The sequence below is a fragment of the Chamaea fasciata genome, unplaced genomic scaffold, assembly GCF_029207755.1.
Source record: "Chamaea fasciata isolate MVZ Bird 193981 ecotype frontalis unplaced genomic scaffold, bChaFas1.0.hap1 SCAF_8, whole genome shotgun sequence".
NCBI lineage: Eukaryota > Metazoa > Chordata > Aves > Passeriformes > Sylviidae > Chamaea > Chamaea fasciata.
Window position 1 is genome coordinate 1,614,207 of NW_027094093.1, and position 24,106 is coordinate 1,638,312.

The following is a 24,106-nucleotide window of genomic DNA, read 5'->3' on the forward strand; positions in this document are numbered from 1 at the left end:
GGAGGGGGATGGTCCCCACGCACCTTTGACGTCGCAGAGCGTGGTTTCAGCAAAGCCCTCGCCCAGGTCGATGAGCGTCCCCTCGGACCTGCACCGCGGGAGCCCTCCCGAGTTGGCCGCCCGGATCCTCTGCGCTGCCATCTCCGCTCCCGGCAGGCACTACATGGCCATGGCCTCTCTGCCGGCGACGGGGACCCCAGTGTCACCTCGGGGAACCAGCCTGGGGGAGACAGACAAAGGGCAGGGTGTTAGAAAGGCTCCGGGTCCCCCCGTGTCACCCACACACTGATCCCGTGGTGCCTGGGGAGAGAGGAGAGCCTGCCCTGTTCTCCTTAAACTGTCATGGAACATAACCTGGATCCTCCCAGGAACCACAGTGCTGCCTACAAATCCCTGGAGAGCAGGGATAGCCTGGTCTTGCACGTCGCTGGACACAACCCCATCTGAAGCAGCCCTCTGGCCTTTAAGAGTTTTTTGGGAACACGCTGCTCCCAGGATCGTAAATTGGTCCTTCTCCCCGTTTTCCAAGCATTTGCACGTTGCTGTAAAACAATTATAAAACCACCAAGCTGGGCTGCTGTGGGAGCACAGAAGACGCACAGGACTAGGCTTTTTCCCTGTTTAAATGGGCCATCCCTCCCTCCTACTGCACCTCCTGGGATGGGGACTGGCTCTTCCCACTTGCTCCCTGTGTCTCTCCCTTCTCATCCGGCCAACCATGCAGAGCAACATCCCTTCCTGCAGTGAATAGAGGGGTTTTTTCTCCTTTTTTCCAGAAGCACTTGCAAAAACACTTCCAGAACCCCTGCGGAAGGGCAGCTGCATCAGCCCACTGGAGCCGAGAGGAAAACGAGCCCATTCCCACAGGACACTCCGACCACCAACATCGTGGCTGATGCAAGCATGGGCAAGAGCTCCCCTGACGTCACCCATGTCCTCTGGAGCTGGGACAGTGGCCAGATGGGCCAGGACAAGCAGGGAAGGCTGAAGGCACGGTTGGAGCACAGCCTGAGCCATGAGCTGCTACTCCAGGTTTGCATCAGGGAGCAGGAGCGCTGTTCGGCGAACCCAGGATCATCCTGGAAATTCTGGATTCAGCCCCTGCCTCCTGCTCCCTGAGAGCTGCCACAAAACTCCAGCCTGGCTGCAAAACACCAACAGGTCTTAGACATTAAAGTCTCAACTAAAAGTTATATCCAAATCCCTTGTTTTACAAAGGGATTTTCATCCACTCCTAATGCTGTTCTTCCCTTCTCCCCCTCCCATGATTTTTTTTTTTCTTTTCCTCCCTCTGCTCAAAAATGAAATCAAGCAGAAAATAACAGCCAGACTGAAATTCCTTAGGTGGGAACACAGAGCTGATGTTTCCTCCGGCACTGTGAGGGGGAACAGCAAGTCCTGAAGGATTTGGTGCCCTTTTCTGGAATGCAACAAGAGGAAATTTGCAGGGGAGAGCCTAAGCAGGAGATACTCCAGCCTGCTTGAAATGCTTCCCAAGCCATCCCCAGGGCTGGTATGCTGGGAATGTGGTTGGCTGGAAGGGATGCACCAGGCTGCAGCCAGAAAAGGGAAGGGAGAACTTGTGTGCAAACATTTCCCCTTCGAGGAGAGCCTCCTGTCGGGTCCTGCTGGGACCAATCCAAGGGGAAAGGGTTTGGCAGGGAATAAACACAGGGAAACCAGGCTTTGAGACAAGGCTGAGCTTATCAGAGCTGGGACAGGTAAGAGGGGACCTGGAGCTGCTGCCAGGGGCAAGACAAAGGAATAACCAGCAGGAAGCTCCAGCAGGAAGCAAGGAAGGGATGAAGGAGGCTCCCCTTGGCTGGCACCGTTCATCATCCACGCAGTTTCAAGTGAATGCCATTTGGGATTGCAGCTTTTCTAGGTGGAAAGACCCCAAATACACAGTGCCTCCCTCTAGAGACCCCACACCTCACCAATTCTGGCGATTCTTGCACACAACCTTGTTAAAAAAAAAATCAAGCCACTGTGGCATCCCAAAATTCCCCCCTGCTTGGGCAGCACTGCAAACAGCAGGAAAAAAACAAGTGTAAGCCACGAATATGTTTTGAAACATAATCTGTCTGCTGATTCAGCATCAAATGAATTTTATATTAATTATGGCAGCTACAGCCCTGACAGTTCTCACTGACATATCCACAAGCCTGGAATTTGCAGGGATGCTCCCCCTCCCTCTATTTATATAAGGAGATGGGAAGCTTCCTGCCAAAGGTCTCTGACAGATGTGGCTGTGTGGAGAAACAGCTGGAAAAACCCCCTCTGCATCGAACCCTGAGGCCCCAAAAGGCAGCAAGAGTCTACACACAAATGAGGGATAATGGAAAGGTATTTCCTTTCCCGACGGCAGCATCCCAGATCTGTCTGTCCCTCCTGGATGTCGGGATGCACTCACACACTGAAGGATGCGGGACCAGGCCCCCCATGCCTGGATTTGGGATGGGAGCCCTGTTTTGGTGCTGGGGATGGACCCAGAATGTTTCTGAATGCAGAGGTAACCAGCAAACCCTCAAATTCAAGCTGTGTGAGGATAAAAGGGATAAGTGGGGGGGGGAACAAAGGGTGGAAGGGGCAAGATTTGTTTAGAAATCACCAAGACAATGGTCTGCAGACTCCTCTGAAAGCACTTTAAATTTAGCCTGGGGTTAAATATAGACCAGGGAAAAACCCAGCCCCATCTGTTTACCCAAAGCCACAAACAGAAATCTGAAATGAATGGTGGGGGGAAGGAAACCAGTGGGCGACCCGAGCACGCCCTGACAGCACCAGCAGCTCGTCCTGCAGCTTCTCAAAGGCACCCACATCTGCTTTTCTCACTGGTTCTTCCCTCCCACGAGGGACAGGGAATGCTGCAGGGTCAAACCCAACCCTACGATCCAGGGGGTCCTGCTCCCTGCTCTCCCATCCCAACAAATCCAGCTGCAAGGATTAGGGCCCCACGGTAGTTACATTTTTCCTTCCCAAATCCTACCCAGGCTTTTCTGGGAGCTGGAGAAAGCTTAGGGTAAGTTTAAGGAAGCCCCGGTGAGGAGATTCCCATGGGTGCATCCTCACAGCTTCCTGGGATGGACAGTGCTGCCCCTGGATTTAACTTTCCCTGGGGAGCCTGGTCAGTGCCCCCTTACCCTCTAGGGGAAGAACCTTTTCCTAAAATCCAGCCTAAACATCCCCCGAAACAGCTCCAACTGCTCCCTCAGGTCCCACCAGGCAGGGAGCAGCAGCAGGTCTGGGGCTGGTGAGTGTCGCATCTATTAAAAAAGCCACTTATTAAAACTGAACTAAAAACTAAACCTGAAGGTCGATTTTCCTGCAGAAGTTGAACACACAGCATTGAGAACCCCAGCTGCAGCATTTCCCAGCGTGTAGCGGCATGGAAAAGGCTAAAAAATAACATCCCAAAAAGAAGTATTAATAAAATAAATAAAAATAACTTATCCCAGAAATCCAACTGCAGCCCCCTGAGATCTCCTGGCACAGGCCAAGCCCTGTCCTCCCCAGCGCTCCCAGCTCCATCCATCATTCCAAGCTCATCCTGATGGACCCACCTCTGCTATCAGTCAAAGACACACCATGGGCACCCAGCCACGCTGGACAGGGAAAAGCAATCCCAGGAAAAATACCAAACCCACATCCTGGAGCGAAGAAATGCCATAAAACCACGGGAACACCCAAAAGTGCACAGCCCAAGGGCGGGAAGCAGGATCTGCTGTTGGCCAAGGGTGGGAGAGGACCCCTCCAGGAGCCTCGGTGAGGGAAAATCCCCGGCTGCCAAGAATTTGGGCTGATAAGAGCCGGGAGGGCTGGCAGGGCTGGGCGGCACCAAGCACCGTCAGGGCTGGAGATGGAGCCAGGTCCTTCCAGGTGCAGCCAAGGAGCTGCCACCAGCAAAGGGAGCAGCACACATCCCTGCCCATCCCACATTCCCAGCCCTCCCTGGAGCTGCAGGGGTCCATCCCATGAGGGCACATCCGTGTCCGTGGGATGCACAAGGAACAGGAGCCACCGTGACACGAGACCGGTCCATTCTGCCATGACTACCCCCTGCAGCCGTTTTCCCTGGAAAAATCCATTAAAAGTCTCTCCAGACTGTGGTCCAAGCTCAGGGGAAATCGCCCACCCTACCCTTGGCCACAAACTGAAAACTGGGAAAAAAAGAAGAGCTTTCAATCAATCCCTCATCTTCCTCTCCCCACACCAGAGCCAAGACCAACTCCAGGCACTTGTTGCTTTATGGCTTTTAATTTGCTTTTTCTTTCTCCAAAGTTGAGTTCCTCTGGCTCTCCTACAAACACAGAAGTGTTTTTGGAGGTTTCTTTTAAAAACAGTCAGCTTTGCTTGGATATGAGCAAACTTAAAACATTTTCAAGGGAGGAGTTCACATCCCAGAGCCACAGCGCTCCCAACAACACTTGTCCCACACAATGAATTCACTGAAAATGTTGCTTTTTTCAGTCACAAAACCCAAAGTAACTCAAATCTGTGCAGAAAAGACCCCTCCACACCCCGGGGACACCCCAGCCCTGAGGGAGTGGCTCAGGGAGTGCCAGATGACACCAATCCACTGCAAGGTGCAATGGCCTACAAAAGAAGCTGTAAAAAGCCCCAAAGTGACCAAAACTGCCAAATTTTAGCAAACAATCTGATTCAGGAATTTGGTTTTGCCTTGTGAATTATTCACCTTCAAGATCTCCCTCATGGTCATAGCACAATACAACACTGGCCCTTGCTTGACACGTTTCCCCCCAGTGGAAAATGATCCCACCACCTCAGGAACTTCCTCCTTTCTCCATGCTTGTACTGACAGATCTTCAGGCAGGTGAAAAAACAGAATGTCCTCGAAACTGGCAACATCAGCGCAGCCCCACCCAGGTCCTCTGCAGCCTCCTGCAAGGCTGGGATGGCTTTGGAAGCTCCTGGCGGCAAGGTGATGCCTTGAGTTTTAGCTTTTATGTTTTTCAGATTCTGTGCTGCCCAGGGGCGCAGTTCTGAGCCTCATTAAATACCAGTAGGCTCTCTTCAGAGTAGGTAGACAAAATAAACCCTTTTCCTGCTGAAGATCAAGGACAACGGGTACAACTTTCAGACCCAAAAGCACAAAACCACAGTGGACTGAAGAGAGAAACAAGAAGGATGGGACCTCACAACCTGAAGCTGTAATGGGACAATTAAACCCCAATATGCAACTGGATCAAAACTTATAAAAGTGTAAGACCTTGTGATGTACACAAATGGTTGCCCATTTTGTGACCACTCTGGGTCCACCTTGGGTGTGGCCCTGCTCAGGCTCTTGTCCTGCCCAAGGTGTATCCTTAAAGACCTTTCAATAAATATCTGCTTTATTCTCTTAGCTCTGTCCAGTCTCTATTTCAGGTCAGCCTTCCCAAGGCATCAAAAGAACAGACTGATGACTTGCAGCTCATCTCGGGGTGATCCAGGTCTCTTCCATGAGCCTTGCTGGTGGGGATTGGTGAGGAAGAGCTGGCTGCTGCTGAGTTTTTCCCCTCAAAAACCTGGCCTAGGCGCTCCCCAAGTCTGATGCCAGCCATGCCTCGTATCCCAGTGATTCCTGACCCCGCTGCCTCTCTCTTATCTCCTCCTCCTCCTTCACCGCTTGTGCTTGCCAAGCCAATGCTTTCATCTTCCAAAAAAAAAGAAAAAACCCACCCAAGCCAAGCAAAGATAAACCACCCCTTAAGACAACACCAAGCACCAGCTCTTTGTACCAGAAAGAACACCCTGGTGTGAACTCACACGTCCGTCCCAGCACGAGCCTCCCGGGAGCTGCCGGGAACACAACACACGGCGCTTTTGGTCCCTTTTCCAGCAAACAAGAAGGGGCTTGTGGAAGTATTGGCACCTCCCACCCTTCCTGCAGCACCCTCACGTCCCAGAGGTTTGCTTTGGAGCCCATTCCCAACATGTGATGTGGGAATGACTGCACCCAACGCGGCAGCAGTGGAGCCCGGCCCTGTGCCATGCCATGCCCTTCTGCTCCCTGCCAAGCTCCACGGAAAAATCCTGCCCTCAAGCTCTAGCTTGGCTCAGCTCCTGCTGCCAGGCAAGGGCAAGCCAAGCATGGCCAGTTTGATGGAGAAGGGAGGGGAATGAAGGCAATTTTGGCTGAGTGTGTGCTGCCAGTGTCTGCTGGTGGCTGGCGTCCGTCACGGCCTCCCTGCAGGGGATGTCATCCTTCACGGGCAAAGCAGGAAGGACAGGAAAGCTTCCTTTTATAGCAGCGACTCCGGAGCACGAGTTCTGCTGGATATCCATCACCAGCTATATGAGACTCAAAATATAGATTACTCTTGAGGGTGGGAAAAGGGAGCTTTCCCTGCAGGACCTCCTGCTGCTGCCCAGCAGTGATGCTGTGGCAGAGGAAGGTCCTGGAGATGCAGGCACCACCCTCGAGCACCCACAGCAACCTCAAAGCACATCCCAAATCCCTGAAAACAGTGCTGGTGTGGCAGAGGTTTGACAAACCTGGAAGTGCAGGAAGGTGCTGGAGGTGCTGCACAGGGCAGGAACCCCATGCAGGCTTACAGGGCCACAAAAAAGGTTTTCCTGGGACAACAGCCCAGGTCCTCCTGCTCCACAGCAACGCTTCCCGGCAACAAAACCACGACACGCGCTTCCTGATAACACAGGGAAGTAAAGCCGGACTTGCTTCCATGGTTTCAATATTACCATGGGCTGCAAGACCAGCCACCCCCTCTGGCATCCCCCCAAAAAAAGGAAGGCAGAGAGATGTCACAAGTGGGATGGTCCTCGGTGCAATGGATGCTGCCAGAACGCCAGGATGGAGAGCGAGGCCATTCCCAAGAGCAGATTCCTCTGTTCCACAGAGCCATTCAACACCCAGAGGTGGTGGCTGCCCAAACATCTCTTGGTGAAGCAGTGAGATCAAAGGAGACCTCAACAGGGCCCATTCTGCAGCCTCACCTGGACCTCTTGCTCAGGGGAAGGCTTGGTCAATCTTTCCCTGAACCCACAGACACTTTTGCCTCCACAATGTCCTACAGCAAGCAACTCCACGGATGGGCTGGAAGGCAATGGAAAACTCATCTCCACCAGGACAAGGCTCTCATCTGATGTCCACCAGCCCTTGTATCAGAAGAGGCAGAGCTCAGTCCTGATCCACCCTGTCCCTGTTGTCTGCCCAATGTTCTTCCCAGGGGAAAAACAGTTCCTAATTCAGACAGGGCACTCCCAAAGGTGTTCTGGCTTTTCAACAGGGAGCTGTGGATGGATGCTCCTCTGGCAGGGCAAGGAGTTTAATCCAGACAAGTCCCACAGGGACCAACAAAACCATGAAAACCCAAAGTCACATCCAGTGCTGTGCTCCCAGAGTTAAACAAAAAAGCCACAAACTCAAGCTTTAAAACCCTTGGATGGAACAGGAATCCATGAGAGAACCACCTTCCTCCAAACCCTCACAGACCCTCCAAAGTCCTTCACAAGCTCAAGAGTTTGGCCAACAGCCAAAGCAAGACTGTTCCTGAAGAATGCTTACAGGGCCAAAAGCATGGACCAAACGTATCTCGAAGCAGGGAAACTCAAATTTGAGCTGGATCAGGCTACAGCCCAAGCTCACACAGGCAATCGGTGGTGGAGGAGAAATGAAACCCAGATTTCCAGAGCCACAATAAGACACTTTTAAAGAAAAGATTCTCCCAGAAACACCAGGAAAATGCATACAAACATCCAGAAAATCTCAGGCCAATACCCACAAAGAGCAGAGTAAGGGAAGCCATGGAAGTCAAAAGGAGGGGAAGCAGCTTCCCACCTCTGTCGGTGCTGCAAGAACCATTTCACAGTCACCCAAGGTGGGGCCACTCAACCCCTCCTCCTCTGGTTGATCTCAAATCAACCAGATCCAAAAGCTTGAAGGCAAAAGGCACTAATTGAGAAAATCCTGGAGCAACTCGCTATCTTCCCACCCTCCAGCCACAGTCGGCAGCTTCTCCTTCCTTGGATAATTTGGATGCTAATTTGGCTTCAAGAGCTGTCAAAGCCCGACATCCCTGAACTGCTGAGCTTCTCCCAAGAGGAGATGATGACAGATCTTTAACTGCATCAACACTTCAGAGCCCTGTCCCCATCACCCTTCACTGATTCTGCCCTTGTCTGATGGAGAAGAGCTGCTGCAATGCCACGTATTCTCCTTGTTCCTGGCTGGAAAACCAGTCCCACCAGCGTGACTAGAGAAGGGCAGGCACAAGAAAGTCACTCGTGCTGCTGGCTGGACTGACTGCCACCACAGCTGGTGCAGAGAAGACAACACAATGCTCCAGAGATGAGCTGCAGACCACCAGAGACAAACCAGCTCCTAGCAACTCCGAGATAACTCCATGCAGCTCTCCCAGCCCAAGTATTCCACCGAGATTGATCCATCTCCAGGTATCCTCACTGAGGTCATTTTTGGGAAAAACAAGGCATTTTGTTCCCAACCTGCCACCTGAGCAAGCCCATGGACACCAAGCAACCATTGATGCCTTGGGAACTGAAGGCATCAATGATGAATGAAACCCCTCTGGATTCCAAGAACTCGTTCAAGCTGGGACAAAACCACCCCCTTCCCTTGGTTAAACTTTCTTGCACACCTTCCTGATTAATCCTTCACTGACCAGCTGCTGCATTACAGGACACGCTCAGCTATGCTGAAAATGCCGACAGGAGCCAAGAACCTCCTTTCCTCTCTGAGTAGCAACAAACAGAACCGGGCATTGCAAAGAATTCCCTCAAAACAGCAGGGGTTTTTAAGCTCCTCTTTGGCAAACATTCCCAAACCAGACTTCCCGGGACACCTGGGTTTAAGCAGCTTAACCCTTTGCTGGAGCTGATGGTCTTCTCATGGGAAGGCAAGATGTGATTTGGTCACATCATGGGACATTCCATGTTTGACCCAATCTCACAAACCAGGGATTTCCATGTTAGAAAAGGGCAAAGACACCTGCAGAGCAAGCTCCCAGGTGATGATGCAAGTAGGAAGAGGATGTGAGGACAGATCAGAGAATCATCGAATGGCTGGGGTTGGAAAGGACCTTAAAGTTTGTCTCATGGGCAAGGACACATTCCCAGGTTGCTCCAAGCCCCAATGTCCAGCCTGGCCTGGGACATTTTCAGGGATCCAGGGGCAGCCACAGCTTCTCTGGGCACCCTGTGCCAGGACCTTGCCACCCTCTCAGGGAAGAATTTCTTCTTAATATCTGATCTAAACCAACAACCAGAACCTGGATTAGGACCTCAGGTTTGATCTTACCTGGAAATCCAGCCAGCTGCAGACCCATCCCAGAAAGTGTTCCTGCTTCGATCCAGAGCATGCTTTGAACGCCACACTAATTACGTGGACACAAAAGACCACATGGCTCATTTTAGGTGGTTTTCAGTGGCACAAATCCTCACTTTAATTTAGCTTAGAGCTTTTCCAGGGGTGGGAATGAGCTTTCCAGGTGCAGACACCTACCTCTGCCTGCCAGCCAGGAGGGTGCCTGAGATACACCAAAACCGGCTGCTGTTTATGCAACTCAAGAGCAAACACCACGCCTGCTTGTTTAATTAATTACCCCGAAATTAAAGCCCATCAGACTGCACAGAGACTCGTGCAACCTGCAAATTAACTCAACTTGGGGGTAAGGGAGGTCAGACAGCATCCAAGCAGTGGCTCCAAGTGTTTTCCACTGCATCAGGAGTGCCGTGAAGGGGAAAAATACCCAAAACAACACCACCCACCCCCATCTGTCAGAGCCTCCAGGGTTTTGTTGTTTCGGTCTGGGAGCTGCTCCGGGGTTTTGTTGTTTCGGTCTCGCCAGGTTAAGAGCTGCTCAATCCCATCACCGTGGGTCAGATGGCTGATAAGAAACCAATTTCATCACTTTTAAGCCCCAAATGTTTATGGGCAGGCTTTATCTGCAAACAAAGTCACGCAGTTTGAACTGCAGCTTTACGTCAGTTCAAGAACACACGAGGCCCTTGTGGGGATTAATGTGGTGTGAGGCGAGAGCCAAAGTCCTCTCTCTGCAGCCTCTGCTCTGTGGGATGGCAAAACTGCTTCCTCAGGCCAGGACATAACCCCTGGCAACACATTTAGCCATTTTGGGGATAGATGCCCCTTATTTAGCAAGGTGCTTTGGCACAAAAATAGTAATTTATGCAAATTTGGCAAAAGTCTTTGCTCAAAATTACTCTCCTTGCTGGACGAAGCAGGGTTGAGTCTCAAACACATTTTTTGCAGCATTAGTCACCAGGCAAAATTAAAACGACACCTGAAAGTCATCCTAAAGCCACAGCAGCTTGTTCCCTGCTCAAGGCAGAGTTTTATTGCTCGAGTGGAGTAATTTCCACAACTCTCTGCATTGCACTTATAAGGATAAAACACCTCGCATGCGTGCGCCAGACACAGAGCACCCCTAAAAAAGGGACAACTCTGAGCCACCACAGAGGGAACATTTCCAGAGGACAAGTTATTCCCTCTCTGCTGGCTCCAAGAGGTCAGCCCCAGGCAAGGCTGGAAGGAGACAGACCTGCCCTGGCTTCTCATTGCCCAAGAGGAAAGCTCAGAGCCTCCCTGCTGGAACCCCAGTGCTACTTCATTCATTCCGACTGAGATTTCACAGAATCCCAGCAGGGTTTGGGTTGGAAGGGATCTCAAAGCCCTTCTTTGCCCATCCATGGGCAAACCTTCATCTAGACCAGATTGCTCAATTCCTACCTGTAAGACTCCACTGAGCTAAATTTTGGATTTTTGGAGCTTCAGTTAGGGGTGAAGCGTTATCAGATGTGATAAGGGGTGGCTTTGGGCCAACACACAAGTGCCCAAATTGGAGGAAAGCCACTGAGAGCCACACAGGAGACACAGAGGAGCCCAAAGCTTGTCCCGACTCTACAAGAACAGCTTTTTTCAGAAAGTAAAGACTAAACTGAGGTTAAAAAGCCCCATGTATTCAGGGACAGATTCCATGGCTCAGCAGTCGCAGTCCATGAGCAACACAGAACCCGCTCCATTTATGGATTTCTGTGGCAAACAACTTCAATCCCACCACCAGCTCTGCTTGGAGGCTGCTTTGACAACCACAGCGATTGTGTTTTAATTTCCAGACCCAAAACATGGGGCTGCAAGCAGCAGGCTCTTGGCTAGAGAAGACAAATCCACGGCACCTTTCACCGACCTGCCCAGACAACACCTCCTGTTCTCAACATCTTCCACAGCAACAGCAACATCCCAGAGTTTTTTTCTCCTGTTAGGATCGAGCTCTTCCATCTCTCAGCATTGGTCACATGCAGCAGATATTGGTGCCAGTGATGAGACAGATCTACCAGGAGAAGCAGCACTGACTGAAAGCAGCCCTGAGGAAAAGACCTGGACTTCCAGGGAATGGGAGATGTTTTACAAGGGTCTGGAGGGACAGGACAAGGGGGAATGACTTTAAACTGACAGAGGTGGGATATTGGGAAGAAATTCCTTCCTGTGAGGGTGGTGAGGCCCTGGCAGAGGGTGCCCAGAGAAGCCGTGGCTGCCCCTGGATCTCTGGAAGCGTCCAAGGCCAGGTTGGATGGGGCTTGGAGAATCTGGGATAGTGAGAAGTGTCCCTGCCCTGCAATGAGCTGAGCTTTAAGGTCCCTTCCAACCCAAATAATTCCATGATTCCAAGCAGGACAGAGCAAGAACTTTCCAGGAGCTGAGGATGCTCTCCAGCACAACCAGCTGACGGCCACATGCAGCCTGCAGGACTTTGCAGGGTCAGGCTGGAATTAGACACACTTCTGATGAGGAAAAAACTCCCTAAATATCAAACCAATGCAGATGGACCTTTCTTTTTTTTTTTTTTTTTAATTAAAACTTGCTTGAAGTGCCACATAAAAGAAGAAATCCCAGGCACAGCTGACGCATCAGGAGAGATTTATATTTAGAAGAATGACTTAAGTACTCGATCAACAGGAAAAAAAATGCGAACTTTTTCAGCAGGGTCCAGAAGGCGGAAAGAAAACCAGAAGGGAGACAGCAAACCACCACCCATTATTCCTTAGGGCAACATCCACTGGCATTTTTGCCTCCCAAAAATCCACTTTTACAGTAAATTCAGCTTTTTTTTTTTTTTCCATGCATTATCCCAGTAAACAACATTTACAGCCAGAACACATGATGTGCATCACAAGACAACTGGCACCAGCATTATTTTTAAATACCATCAGCTCTGCTTTTAACAGGACAACGGGAAATGTGTTATTACTTGAGCATAAAACAAATATATTGAGGAGATTAAAAAAAAAAAAAAAAAAAAAAAGGCAAGCCATTCCCAAGTTTTGCAGAGTGAAGATTTAAAGAGAGATAAAACAGAGCATCACCAGAAAAATATAATCCTTCGAAATCTGCCATTCCTCCTGCTGCATTATTCATTTGGGAGCTTTCAGTCCAGAAGTCAGAGCCCTGCTTAGCCGGATATCCGATCTTTGCTGGGCTTCATCCCAAATTTCTCCAGCATTACTCACATTTTATTTTGTGCAGGAAGGGGGATGAGGATTTTCTGGCGAAAGGCAAAAGTGAGGCAGAAGTGCTTGCAGCACTACCAAGTGTGGGATTTCCATGGACAGGCTCTGCCTCCAAATGATTCTCATCCACAGAAGAAGAAAGAAATCAGGGAGATGCTGGGACTTTGCACTGTTTTGGAGCTGAGGATGAGCTGGGACCTTTTCAGGCAGGAGCACTGGGCAGTGGATGCTCATCCCAAAGGAAGATGCTCTGCATCCTGGGAGTGCCCAGCAGCATCACCTCCCCTGCCAGCATTCCCACTGGGGATTACCCTCTGTCCCACTTTCACAGGCTCAGTTGCCTTAAAGCAGGAATTACCTGCCCATTCCCAAAGCAAAACACCACCCCTTCCCTCCACAAGCCAGGGGAGCATCTGATGCAGCATCACCACTCCGTGATCACAATCTCTTGGAAATTAGGCCCAACAGCAAATATTCCCACACTGATTTATTTTCCCACCCCCCACCAAATGCCCTTCTGGAGTGATTTTGGAGCCCATTTTCAAAGGCATGGGCACCAGGACTGCAGAGACCATGGTTTAACCTTCCCACACATGCTGCCCTGTGCCTCAGTTTCCCTGCACCATTTTCCAGTGGTATCCAAACCCTTCAGGACACAAATTCCTCCCTTTTGCCTAAAGGATGCATCTCCACCTGCCTGCGCTCAGGTTTCCATCACAAGGCAGGAAAACCAGCTTTCCTTGGGATGTTGGTAAGGCCAGGCTTTAAAACAGAGCCCAACACAGGGAGCTAAAGCCGGGATGGAACGGTGACGATGCAGACAGGGGGTTAAACACTCACCCTTCCCAAATCCCTGCTCCAGGGCCCTGCATTCCTCTGCTCAAACAGCGTGCAGGGCTTTTCTCTGCTCGCTCTTTCCACGCCTGGCCATGTCCTGGATTTGGGGGATGTTTCAGGAGCTCCTGTTAACAGGCAGAGCTGCAGCTGCTCTGACCTGGGAGGAGCCTCAGGGAGGTCCCGTGGCAGGGCAAGGTGCACAATCATGGGTTGGAAACACCTTAAAGCCCATCTCATTCCCAGGGACACCTTCCACTGGCCCAGATTGCTCCAAGCCCCATCCAACCTCTCTCCTTGGACACTTCCAGGGATCCAGGGGCAGCCACAGCTGCTCTGGGGGCCAGAGCCTCCCCACCCTCACAGGGAACAATTCCTTCCCAATTTCCCATCTAACCTTGCCCTCTAACCCTGTGAATTTAAAGCAACTCCCCCTTGTCCTGTCACTCCGTGCCCTTGACAAACACCTCCCACTGCAGGTCCAGGAGCAGCGATGCTCTGGAGAGCACAGCACATCCCACGGGGATTTGGATGAGTCCCTGTGTCCTCCCCGTCACCAGGGTGGAGCTGCGACCTCATTCCAGGGACCTCATCAGGCTCGGCAGGAGCCCAGATGGACCATCTGGCTAATTGAGTTAATTAAAGCATTTTTCAGCAGCGATTAACTTTCAGGCAGCTCTCCCTGGGGAGCAGGGGCCACAACTCGGGAGCAGCAGGAGAGACGGGAAAAATTACTTGGAAGCACTGACGGCACCGAGCTGTTTCTCTGCAGCGTCTGCCGACTCCAACAACTCTCAGTGAAAAAAATAACCCCAAATCCCCCAAAACTTCACCTGTTTTCCAGGCTGAGCAGGATGTGAAGAGCCAGGCAGCGGAGGAGAGCCACCACGTTGATGTCCCCATCCCAGAGCATCCTTCCCAGGCAGCCCTTGGAATGACAAGCTGGCCAAGGCCAGCACTGGCAGCTCTGCTTTGCTGACGAGGTAATTGCCACCCCCAGGGACAGAAAATACTTTGTCCATGGTCCATGTCCAGAAAAGCAAGGATAATAGTCCCAAAGTCCCCAGGAAAGCTTTGTTTCGTGGTCTCACTCCCTGATAAGCTCAGCTGCAGGAAAGGAGATGCTTCCTGGGAAGCTGGTACAAAAAAAAAAAAGGCACACCACCCCCCCCGCACCCCCCCCCAGAATAACCCATCCAGTGCCAGGGATGCCAGGTTTTCCTCCACTTTCTCCAAAAATCCCATTTGTCCCATCTGAGCAATCACAGGATGCATCCCTGCAGAAGTACCACTCATGGGGAGGCTCTGCCCAAGGAACCTGCAGCCAACAGCATCCACAGGGATAGAGGAGCCGGAGCAAGGGAAGACAAGCTGTGGGACGCACCCCTCCCTTCTCCTCTCTTTTTGTGGGATGCACTTGGGCATCCCCTCTTTCTTTTTCCGGAATGCACTTTCTCCTTTTTTTGTGGGATTTACTCCAATCTCCTCCTTTTGAGGGAGACACCACCCATCTCCTCATCCTTTTTTTTGCAGGATACACTCGCATAGCTCCTCTTTTTTCCAGGAGGCACCCACGCATCCCCTTCCCCTTCTGTGGGATGCACTTGCACATCTCTTTTTATCCAGGATCTACCCACACATCTGCTCCTCCTGCTTTTTTTTCTGGGATGCACCCTCACATCTCCTCCACCTTTTTTTGGTGGGACACACTCCTCATCTCCTCCTTTCTCTGGGATGCACCCCTACCGTCTCCTCCTTTTTTTTGCCCGATACACTCACACAGGTCCTGCTTTTGTGGGATGGGCTCACAGATCTCTTTTTTTCAGGATGCACTCAAGCATCTCCTCCTTTTTTTCCTACCCCCAAACCTTATCCTTTGCAAGGACCAGTTGCTCCCAGGCCCACTGGGAACTATTCCCTGCACTTCCCCAGGGATCCCAACAGCTCGACCTGCCCCAAAAGTGCAGCCATACACACCCAAAAATCCCCACTGAGGATGTTTTTTGGCAAAATAAGCATGGAGGGGGTTTGGGGGAGAGAGCAGGTCGATTCCCAAGCCAGGCTTTCCATGCAGGCTGCTGCCTGGGAGACGCTTCCCAGAGCAACCCCACCCCGGGAGCCCTAATCTGATGGCAGGTTTCCAATGGAGCAGTCAGGATGGGGAGGGAGAGAGGCTGGAGAGGGGGGAAAGAAAGCAAGGAAATGCCTCTGAGGTGAGGAGGGGTGTGTTTTTTTTTCTGGCCGAGGACGCCTTGTTTTGTTTGCCTGCCTCCAGCGCGCTGCCATTTTCCGGAAGCTGGAGCGCTCACAGAAAAATGGGAAGTTTCTCTTTGTTTAATTTTAGCCGTGGCAGCCTCTGCACCGAGGGACCCAGCAGCCACTCTGGGAACGGATGTGAGCCAAGAGGACGGAGCAGCAGCAGAGGCAGGAATTAGGGATTTAACATCTCCCACAATGACACGACCCGGGCTGAAACGCTCTCAGTCCCAGAGGTGTGTGAGACTTGGGAGACTTTGGGCTGAACTCCCTGTGTGACCACTGCATCCGTTACTCCAATTTCTGCTTTTTTTTCTTTTTTCTGCTCCCTTTCTCCACACTTTACCTGTGGAGGTGTTTTTAGCTGGATAACTTGAGCATCTTCCCCCACCACGCCTTGCAAAATGATGGATGCTGCACCCAGCCCCAGACACACTAAAAAGTCCAACCAAACCTGCTCTTGGACTTATCCCAGATTCATAACTCGGCATGGAAAAGACCTTTAGGATCATCGCTTCCAGCAGCAGTGCCCATAAAACACGTCCTGCCCTGCTCCTCCGCACTGACCCAGCCGGCGCCACACCATTGTTCAATTCCAAAAAAGCCTTTTTCCCCTGTTCCTAAGGAAACAGCCGGCGTTGTTCAAACAAGGCCACACACCACGCCGCCCCTGCCCCCCCCAAAAAGACCTGAAACACTTTATAGGGATGACCTAAAGCACTTTATCCCGGCAAGAGTGACCAGGCATGGCAGGAGAAGGGCGGCAGCTGGATTTACCCCCGGAGAGTGGGAGGCATGGAGCTTGTGCAGCACGGGATGAGCAAGGCAGCCTCACGATCCCACATCACAGCCAGGAGTCTTTGCTGGGACGAAATTTTCTGGAGTCAGCTAGAAAGCATCTGGTTTGGCTCCGTGGCAGTGATTTCCCCTCTTGGAAATGATGGGATGGTCCCCAGGGTGACTCTCCCGCGGGGCAGGAGAAGGAAGCAACTCCAGAGAATGCAGAGAACAGTGAAAAGGAAAGGTTTCCACAACATCATTACTATTATTATAGCTTTCCCCGTCATTTAACAGGACTGCAAACCAGATGTGCATCAACATTCCTCCAATTTACACAAAAGCAGCCAGATGATGAAAAATCACCCAATCCCAGAACAGTCTGGGTTAGAACAGACCTTCAAGCCCATCCCATTCCACCCCCTGCCATGGGCAGGGACACCTCCCACTGCTCCAGGTTGCTCCAAGCCCCATCCAACCTGGCCTTGGACACTTCCAGGGATCCAGGGGCAGCCACAGCTTCTCTGGGCACCCTGTGCCAGGGCCTCCCCACCCTCACAGGGAACAATTCCTTCCCAATATCCCATCCAAACCTACTCTCTTTCATTTTGAAGCCATTTCAGCTGGAAGAAACGCCACGGCAATTACTAAACAAGTGGCTGAGCCACCTTCCACCTTTGTATTTTCATATACAGAGGTTTGAGGCTACGAAGTTGTTCTCCCAGACTGAAAGAAACTGGGTATTAGACAGGAATTGCTCCCTGGGAGGGTGGGCAGGCCCTGGCACAGGGTGCCCAGAGAAGCCGTGGCTGCTACTGGATCCCTGGAAATGTCCAAGGCCAGGCTGGACACTGGGGTTTGGAGCCACCTGGGACAGTGGAAGGTGACCCTGCCCATTAGAAGGGGGTGGAATTAGATGAGCTTTGATGCCCCTTCCAGCCCAAACCAATCTGGGAATCTGAGACTATCCTAACAAAGAGGAGATGGGATGTGCCATCTTCCCACAGCTGGATTTGACAAAACCTCTCTCCTGGGCGGAGCTGGAACACCCACTCAGGTAGGAGAAAGCAGGAACACTTCTTTAGCCCCAGGAGCTGGGGAATGAGAGCAAGACTCTGCCACTGATATGCCAGCTGGGAATGGGAATGGCTGCCTCCTGGCACTGAAAATAACCCCGTGTACAAACCCACATGGAATCAGCAGGTTAAAAATAGAAACGTCCCGTGGGACCGGGGGGGCACCACTCATGGGGTTTCCACTGGAGGGACAGCAGCCCGGCCACCCAAAAATGGGACTGAAGGCAGGAAACGCTGCTCGTGGCACACCAAGGCATTCCTCCCAAAATCATGTGACCCACCCAAAACGCCAGCTTCCCAGCAGAGGGGCAAAAAGAGAATTCAGAGACACGATGAAAGAGTTGGAAGTTTTATGGTCTGCTCTTTGATCCATGAAAAACTGACTTTACCCTGGGAAACACCTGGATCCACAGCCCACCCTGAGGCAGCAGAGGGATTTCATGTGCTCCTGCATTCCCTGCTGCTGTGAGGCATCCACACATCCCTATCCACACTCCCACACTTCTCTTTAGGAGCCCACAGAAACAAATATACAGAAATCACTTCCAGGACTACCGGGAGAAATTTAGGACCCCAGGCTGCAAGGAGGAGCACAAGATGGGGGAGATGCCACAGGTACCCTCAAAAATTACCCTTGGGTGTGGATGGTTGTGGTGTTAACGGATCTGGGGCACCACTTGACCACTAAAAACCAGATCTGAGCTGCTGGCAGCAAGTCCCTCCACCTTGTTTGGGAAGCAAAGGGACTTGTCAGGACATGCACGTGCCAAAGCTGCAGGTCCTGCAAGAGCCTTCTCCTTTCTCCCTTCCTAAGACCCCAAACATTATTTATGGCCACAAAGCCAGCTGGGGCTGGAAATCCTTTTGCACGTAATAAACCCTGCAGCCTCATAATTACCAGCAAAGCTGCCCTGCTGTCCCCACAGGTTGGTGACACCAACCCTTCAGCTTCTCCAGGGACAGGACTCAGCACCACCATTTCCACCAGGACCAGCCCAGGGTTTTTCCCGCCCCTCCAGCCTCTGCTTCCAAGTCCCATCAGCGGGATTTTCCCTGTGCCAGCGCCCGCAGAGCCACGTGCTCCCTGCCCCAGCCAAGGCTGGCACGGCGCTGCCGATGCCCCCAGACAATGCCAGCCCTGTGCCCAAGCCCTGGGCAGGGCTAATGCAGGGATTGTTGGCCAGGAGGGAGCCCAGGGAAGCAGCCCCCGCTCGACTCCGGCTGAGGGATGCGTTCTGCGCTTTTAAATCTCACTCTGCAAATTTTGGGGAGCGGCTTGGGATGGGTCCTGAGCTGGTGCTGGCAGTGAAGATGCCTCCGGCATCCTGGCAGGGAACTGTCCAGAGGGCAGGGAACCCCAGCAGCACCCACATCCTGCTCTCCGTGAACACCTTGCTGCAGCCATCAGAGAATCCCAGAACAGTTTGGGTTGGAAAGGACTTAAAGCTCATCCAGTCCCACCCCCTGCCATGGGCAGGGACACCTTCCACTAGCCCAGGCTGCTCCAAGCCCCATCCAACCTGGCCTTGGACATTTCCAGGAATCCAGGGGCAGCCACAGCTTCTCTGGGGACCCTGTGCCAGGGCCTGCCCACCCTCACAGGGAACAGTCCCTTCCCAATATCCCATCCTAGTATCACCCAGCCCTGTGGCAGTGGGAAGCCATTCCCTGTGTCCTGTCCCTCCATCCCTTGTTCCAAGTCCCTCTCCAGCCCTCCTGGAGCCCCTTTAGGCACTGTAAGGGACTCTTAACATCTCCCTGGAGCCTTCTCCTCTCCAGGTGAACATTCCCAGCTCTCCTAGCCTGGCTCCAGAGCAGAGGGGCTCCAATTAAGATATCCCAGTTAATAACCAGATAATACATTTCCCAGTGGGTTGATCCCCTTGTTTCAAAGCTGACTCATCACTGGTCACTGGGGAAGTCAACATTCGGCAACAAAACTTTCCTGGGTGTTGCCATCCCGTGCTCTCTGTGGCCAGGGACAGCACCCGAGGAAACGGCTGGAACTGTGCTAGGGCAGGATTAGGATGGAGATCAGGAAAAGGTTCTGCCCCAACAGGGTGCTGGGCACTGCCCAGGCTCCCCAGGGAATGGGCACGGCCCCAAGGCTGCCAGAGCTCCAGAGGGGTTTGGACAGCGCTCTAGGGATGCACAGGGTAGGATTGTTGGGGTGTCTGTGCAGGGCCAGGGGCTGCACTGGATGATCCTTGCGGGTTCCTCCCAACTCAGGAAATTCCATGATTCTATAAAAACCCATCCTACCTCCTCACCATCTCCTGGGGAGCCTCTGGGCCAGCCCATAAAGCTCAGGTGCTTTCAGGACGAAATTTTGGGCACTAAAGAAAAGGCAGGTGCCAAACCCGAGGCCAGGAGGCTCCGAGGTGAGGTTATTTGCATTCACATCGGTGCCAGCTGCCGGCAGAAATCCACCCACGGAGCCAGGAGGCAACGCAACTCTCAGACCACTTGGAAATAAGGAGACTGAGGAGGATGCAAATTCCCCTGCACATCTTGACCTCTCCAGCTGCCAGCTCCCTCCACACAGACAGCCCTGGCCACGAAAAAGCCTCTTGCCGTACTTAAATGCTTTTCCCAATAAAAAAAAAAAAAACCCAAACCTCACACAGTGTCTAAACCACCTCCTTACCATCCACACAAGCTCTTGAGAGCAACCCCACCAGGCTAAAATAAATATTTTAGCTTGGCAAATAGTCTTCCTCTCATTAAAAGGCAAACATAATTAGGATGTCGAGCACCGAGGCAAGCGGCAGCTGCAATCGCTCCACACTGCTCCGGCTTTGGTTGATTAAAAGTAACGAAGCTGCTATTTTTGAAAGGCACATTCCCTTGCACGGCCCAAACGGGGTTATTTTGGAAACACATATCCATGGAAAGCTGGCATTTCTGCCTGCAGATTTCCCCAGACAGGAGGGGATGTGCTCAGCGGAGGTTGTGGGTCCGTGGGATGGGGATCATGAGAAAAGTGGGAATTCTTTTGCCGTGAGTGACCAGGGGGGTAAAAAGCTCTCTTTGGGAAGAACATGGAAACCCTGGAAAAAGCTGAGGGAATCACCATGGAATCATGGATGGTTTGGGTTAATAGGTACCTCAAAGTTCACCTCATGGGCAGGGACACTTTCCACCAGACCAGGGCTGCTGCAAGCCCCGTCCAGCATTCCAGAGATGGGGCAGCCCCAGCTCGTCAGGGCAAGCTGCTCCAGAGAAAAGGAGGAAAGAAGGACAAAACAGAACAGGAGAGAAGAGCTGCCACCAGAGATGCTGTCCCCTCTGCAGGGTCTGGTACCAACACAGCTGTGCAGGGGCAAGAGCCTGGAGGAGATGCGGCTGTTTCAAGGATCCCGGAATTATTTACTTTGGAAAAGCTCTCTGAAGGCATCAAGCATTAACCCAACTGGCAAACCCACCACTGACCCCTGTCAGACCTACAACTCATCCCAGGAGGATGCTGTTCTCATTATCAAGAAATTTTTTCTACTTTAAGGCGAATTGAAGCATCCCACTGCTGCAGTTAGGCACGAGGAAATCAAGGGTGGATCCTTATTCCAGAGTCTCAGCATCCAGACAGAGCTGTCAACACAACACACCCCCAACTCCAACTCCTGCCCAAGTTGCTGCTCCGTTCAGCATAACTGAATTATTAACTTATAATGCATATATTAATTAACAGCCAAAACTTAATCATTGCAAACCTCAGGGAGCATCAGCCAGCAAGGACAGGATGGGGGGAAAGGGAAAGGCAGTGACGGGCATTCCAGAGCAAGGGATGCTTCGCTAGGAATTTGCATCCGCCCGACCCCACATCCCTCAACTTCTCTGGGTTTTGGGGCTTTGACGCCACGTGGCTTAATTTGCGAACAGAACAACCTCATGGTCACCGCTGTCCCCCTTTGCACCAAAGTTATGCCGTGCCTAAGTAACATCCAGTTACTCCTGAACAGCCATGAATCCCAAAAAAACGGTATTCCAGGGAGCCCGAGCCTGCAGCACGTCACACACCTGCACAACTTCACCTCTCCCACCCAACAATGTCCCGGGAGCAACAGCTGGAAAACCAAGCCCTGCGCAGCATCCCTCGCTGCCAAAGCATCCCCCCTCAGGGCAGCCAGCAAGGAGCAACGAGGTCAGCGACCCCTCGGCGAGCCCCAGCTGGGAAAATCCTCCTGGAAAACGAATGCCAGGCACAGCCAGTGGAATGCTGCTCGAAACAGCCCCGAACTCCCCGAAGCGTCCCAGCTCTGGCCGATAAGGAAGAGGAGCCAGCCCAGCCCCTCCGCCCGGGCTGACGGACACCGCCGGGCGCTCCGGGAAGCGCCCGGTGACACCGGCGGGGTGACAACCATGGGAGCCGGTGCCGCCGGGCGCTCCGGGAAGCGCCCGGTGACACCGGCGGGGTGACAACCATGGGAGCCGGTGCCCATCGTTCCCAACCCCTGCCGGCAGCGCCAGCGGCACCTGGGGGACAAGGGGTGTGCACACCCACGGGGGGCACCGCACACCCACAGCATCTCCCAGGGAGCGGGGACACGGAGCCACGCGTGTCGCGGTCACAGTTACACCCCGACACACCGCATCGCAGCGGGGACACAGCGCAGGGACACGGGCACCGAGGGCAAAACGCAGCCACACGCGCAAGGGGACACGTTACACACAGGGACACTGCCACACACACACAGGGACACACACAGGGGACGTGTGACATGCACAGTCACACACGACACACGCACAAAGTAGTACACCGAGGACACACGACACAGTCCCACTCGGACACAAACAGGACACACACACAGTTACAGACCCACAGAGGACACTTACAGTCACACACACACACACAGTGTCACACACACAGTGTCACGCTGCCACACACAGACACACGACACTTAAACACAGTCACACATACCCGCGAAGGGCACTTTACACACGGTCACAAGCGCACACGCGCTGTCACACAAGGGACACACAGAGTCTCACGCATACAAACATCCACACTCTTGCACTCACACTCTCCCCAGCCGCGCTCCGCCGCTGGCTCAGCCCCGACCCTCCACCGCCACCGCCAGCGCCGCCGCCCTCCCGGCGCTACCGCCGCTACAAACTTTTCCCCGGCGGCCCCGGCAGCCCGCGGGGAGCCGCTCCCATCCCCGGCAGCCCCCGGGCTCGCCCAGCTCCCGACCCTCACCTGCGCCCGCTCCGCCACCGGGACCACCGGCACCGGCCCCGCTGCGCTCCCGGGCGCGCCTCCGCCGGCACGGGCCGCGCGCGCCCGCCCGCCCTGACGTCACGGGGCGTGGCCGGGGCGTGGCCGGGGCGTGGCCGTGCGGAGGCGGGGGCGCGGGAGGGGGAGATGCTCGTGTACAACACGTGGGGAGGGGAAGAAGAATCGGAAAACCGGGGATGGGGGAGTGGGCGGGAGCGCCCTGGTGCGCGGGGAGAGCGCGGGTGAAAACCGCGCCCGCCCAGCCCGGGTGGTCACGCTCAGGGTGTTCACGCTCAAGCGTTGCGCGCTGGGCAGCTGAGGGTTTGTCCTCCCTCCCCCCCCCCCCTCCTTCTTTTTTGGCCGTTTTGGTCACGGAAGCGGAGCTGAGAAATCCTCGTACAGCAGAAATCCCGCCCCTGTTGCTCTCCCCGGGTGGGAAAGGCAGGAGAAGCATGGACGAAAACGTTAAACTCTAATTTCTTGCGTTAACCACGGCCAGAGAGTGCCTTCCAAGCTTCCCACAGCACCCAACCCCGGAAAAAGGGGGTTGTGCTCCCTAAAATCCCATAGCTTGAGGGAGCATCCCGTCCTGGGGTTGTGCTGCCCAGCTGGGATGCAGGGTTAGGAAATGGGATACCAGGAGCATCAACGCAACAGGACAGGGATGGATACAAAGTGCACCCAGAGATGGTGGCCACCAACACCACTGCAGTGGCCATCTCCCCTTGGAACACCCTTTGGAAAAGCAGCTGAGCAAGAAATACCCGAGCAGATGGGTCTGGGCTACTCGAGCCGCTGCTCTTCCCACCCCCTCCTTGTTTTTTCCTGGGTTTAATCGGGATCTGATGATTAAATTTCCTCTTCCTGGTGCTGGCTCCTCCTGCGCCCGACGCGGCAGAAGGAGACGGAGTTTTGGCCAGGCTGAGACAAAAGTGGGGTGGCAACACGGTGGCTGCGAGTCCTTGCATGGCCAGACCCCATCCCGGGGTTCAGCTGGGACTTCCCAGCCTCCTCCAAGCCTTTTCCTGGCTTCCCAAAAGGAGTCACACAGAACCACTTCAAAGCACCCTTGGGAGCTCTTTTCTGTGGCATTATTTTGGGAACTTTGGGGTTTCTCCAAGGTGAGCTCCCTGCAGCCGGATAACCCAGTTCTCTAACTGCAACGGGGCATTTCCATCCTGTTTTGCCAGTGGAAAACATTGGGATGGCACCGGGGATGCAGCTGGGCTGGGTGCTGCCCCCATGTGTGCCATGGCACCAAGCCTGGGGTGCTCCTGTCCCTCCTGCTCCTGCAAAATAGCTCATTAAAATCACTACTTGAGTTACTGGTTTACTCCTCTTCTCCATCTCTGGTGTGATTCCCCATGTTTTCAATACTGGAAAGTGCAAAATTATCCCTCTCTTGGGCTGGCGCCTTGAGTAGCTTTGGGGACAAAAGTGTCTT

General features: G+C 53.1%; 1 protein-coding gene across 1 annotated transcript in view; it reads right to left on the minus strand.

Moving 5' to 3' along the window:
- The window catches only part of SH3BP4 (SH3 domain binding protein 4), a 34,109-nt gene extending 11,400 nt beyond the window's left edge, over nucleotides 1-22,709 (minus strand). Inside the window, exons 1-2 of the mRNA XM_066189358.1 lie at nucleotides 22,645-22,709; nucleotides 24-220 (exon numbers count right to left, since the gene is read on the minus strand). Of these exons, the coding sequence (XP_066045455.1) occupies nucleotides 24-141 (118 nt within the window). The 5' untranslated portion in view covers nucleotides 142-220; nucleotides 22,645-22,709. The remainder of the gene's footprint in view (nucleotides 1-23; nucleotides 221-22,644) is intronic.
- Nucleotides 22,710-24,106: the final 1,397 nt, after the last annotated feature.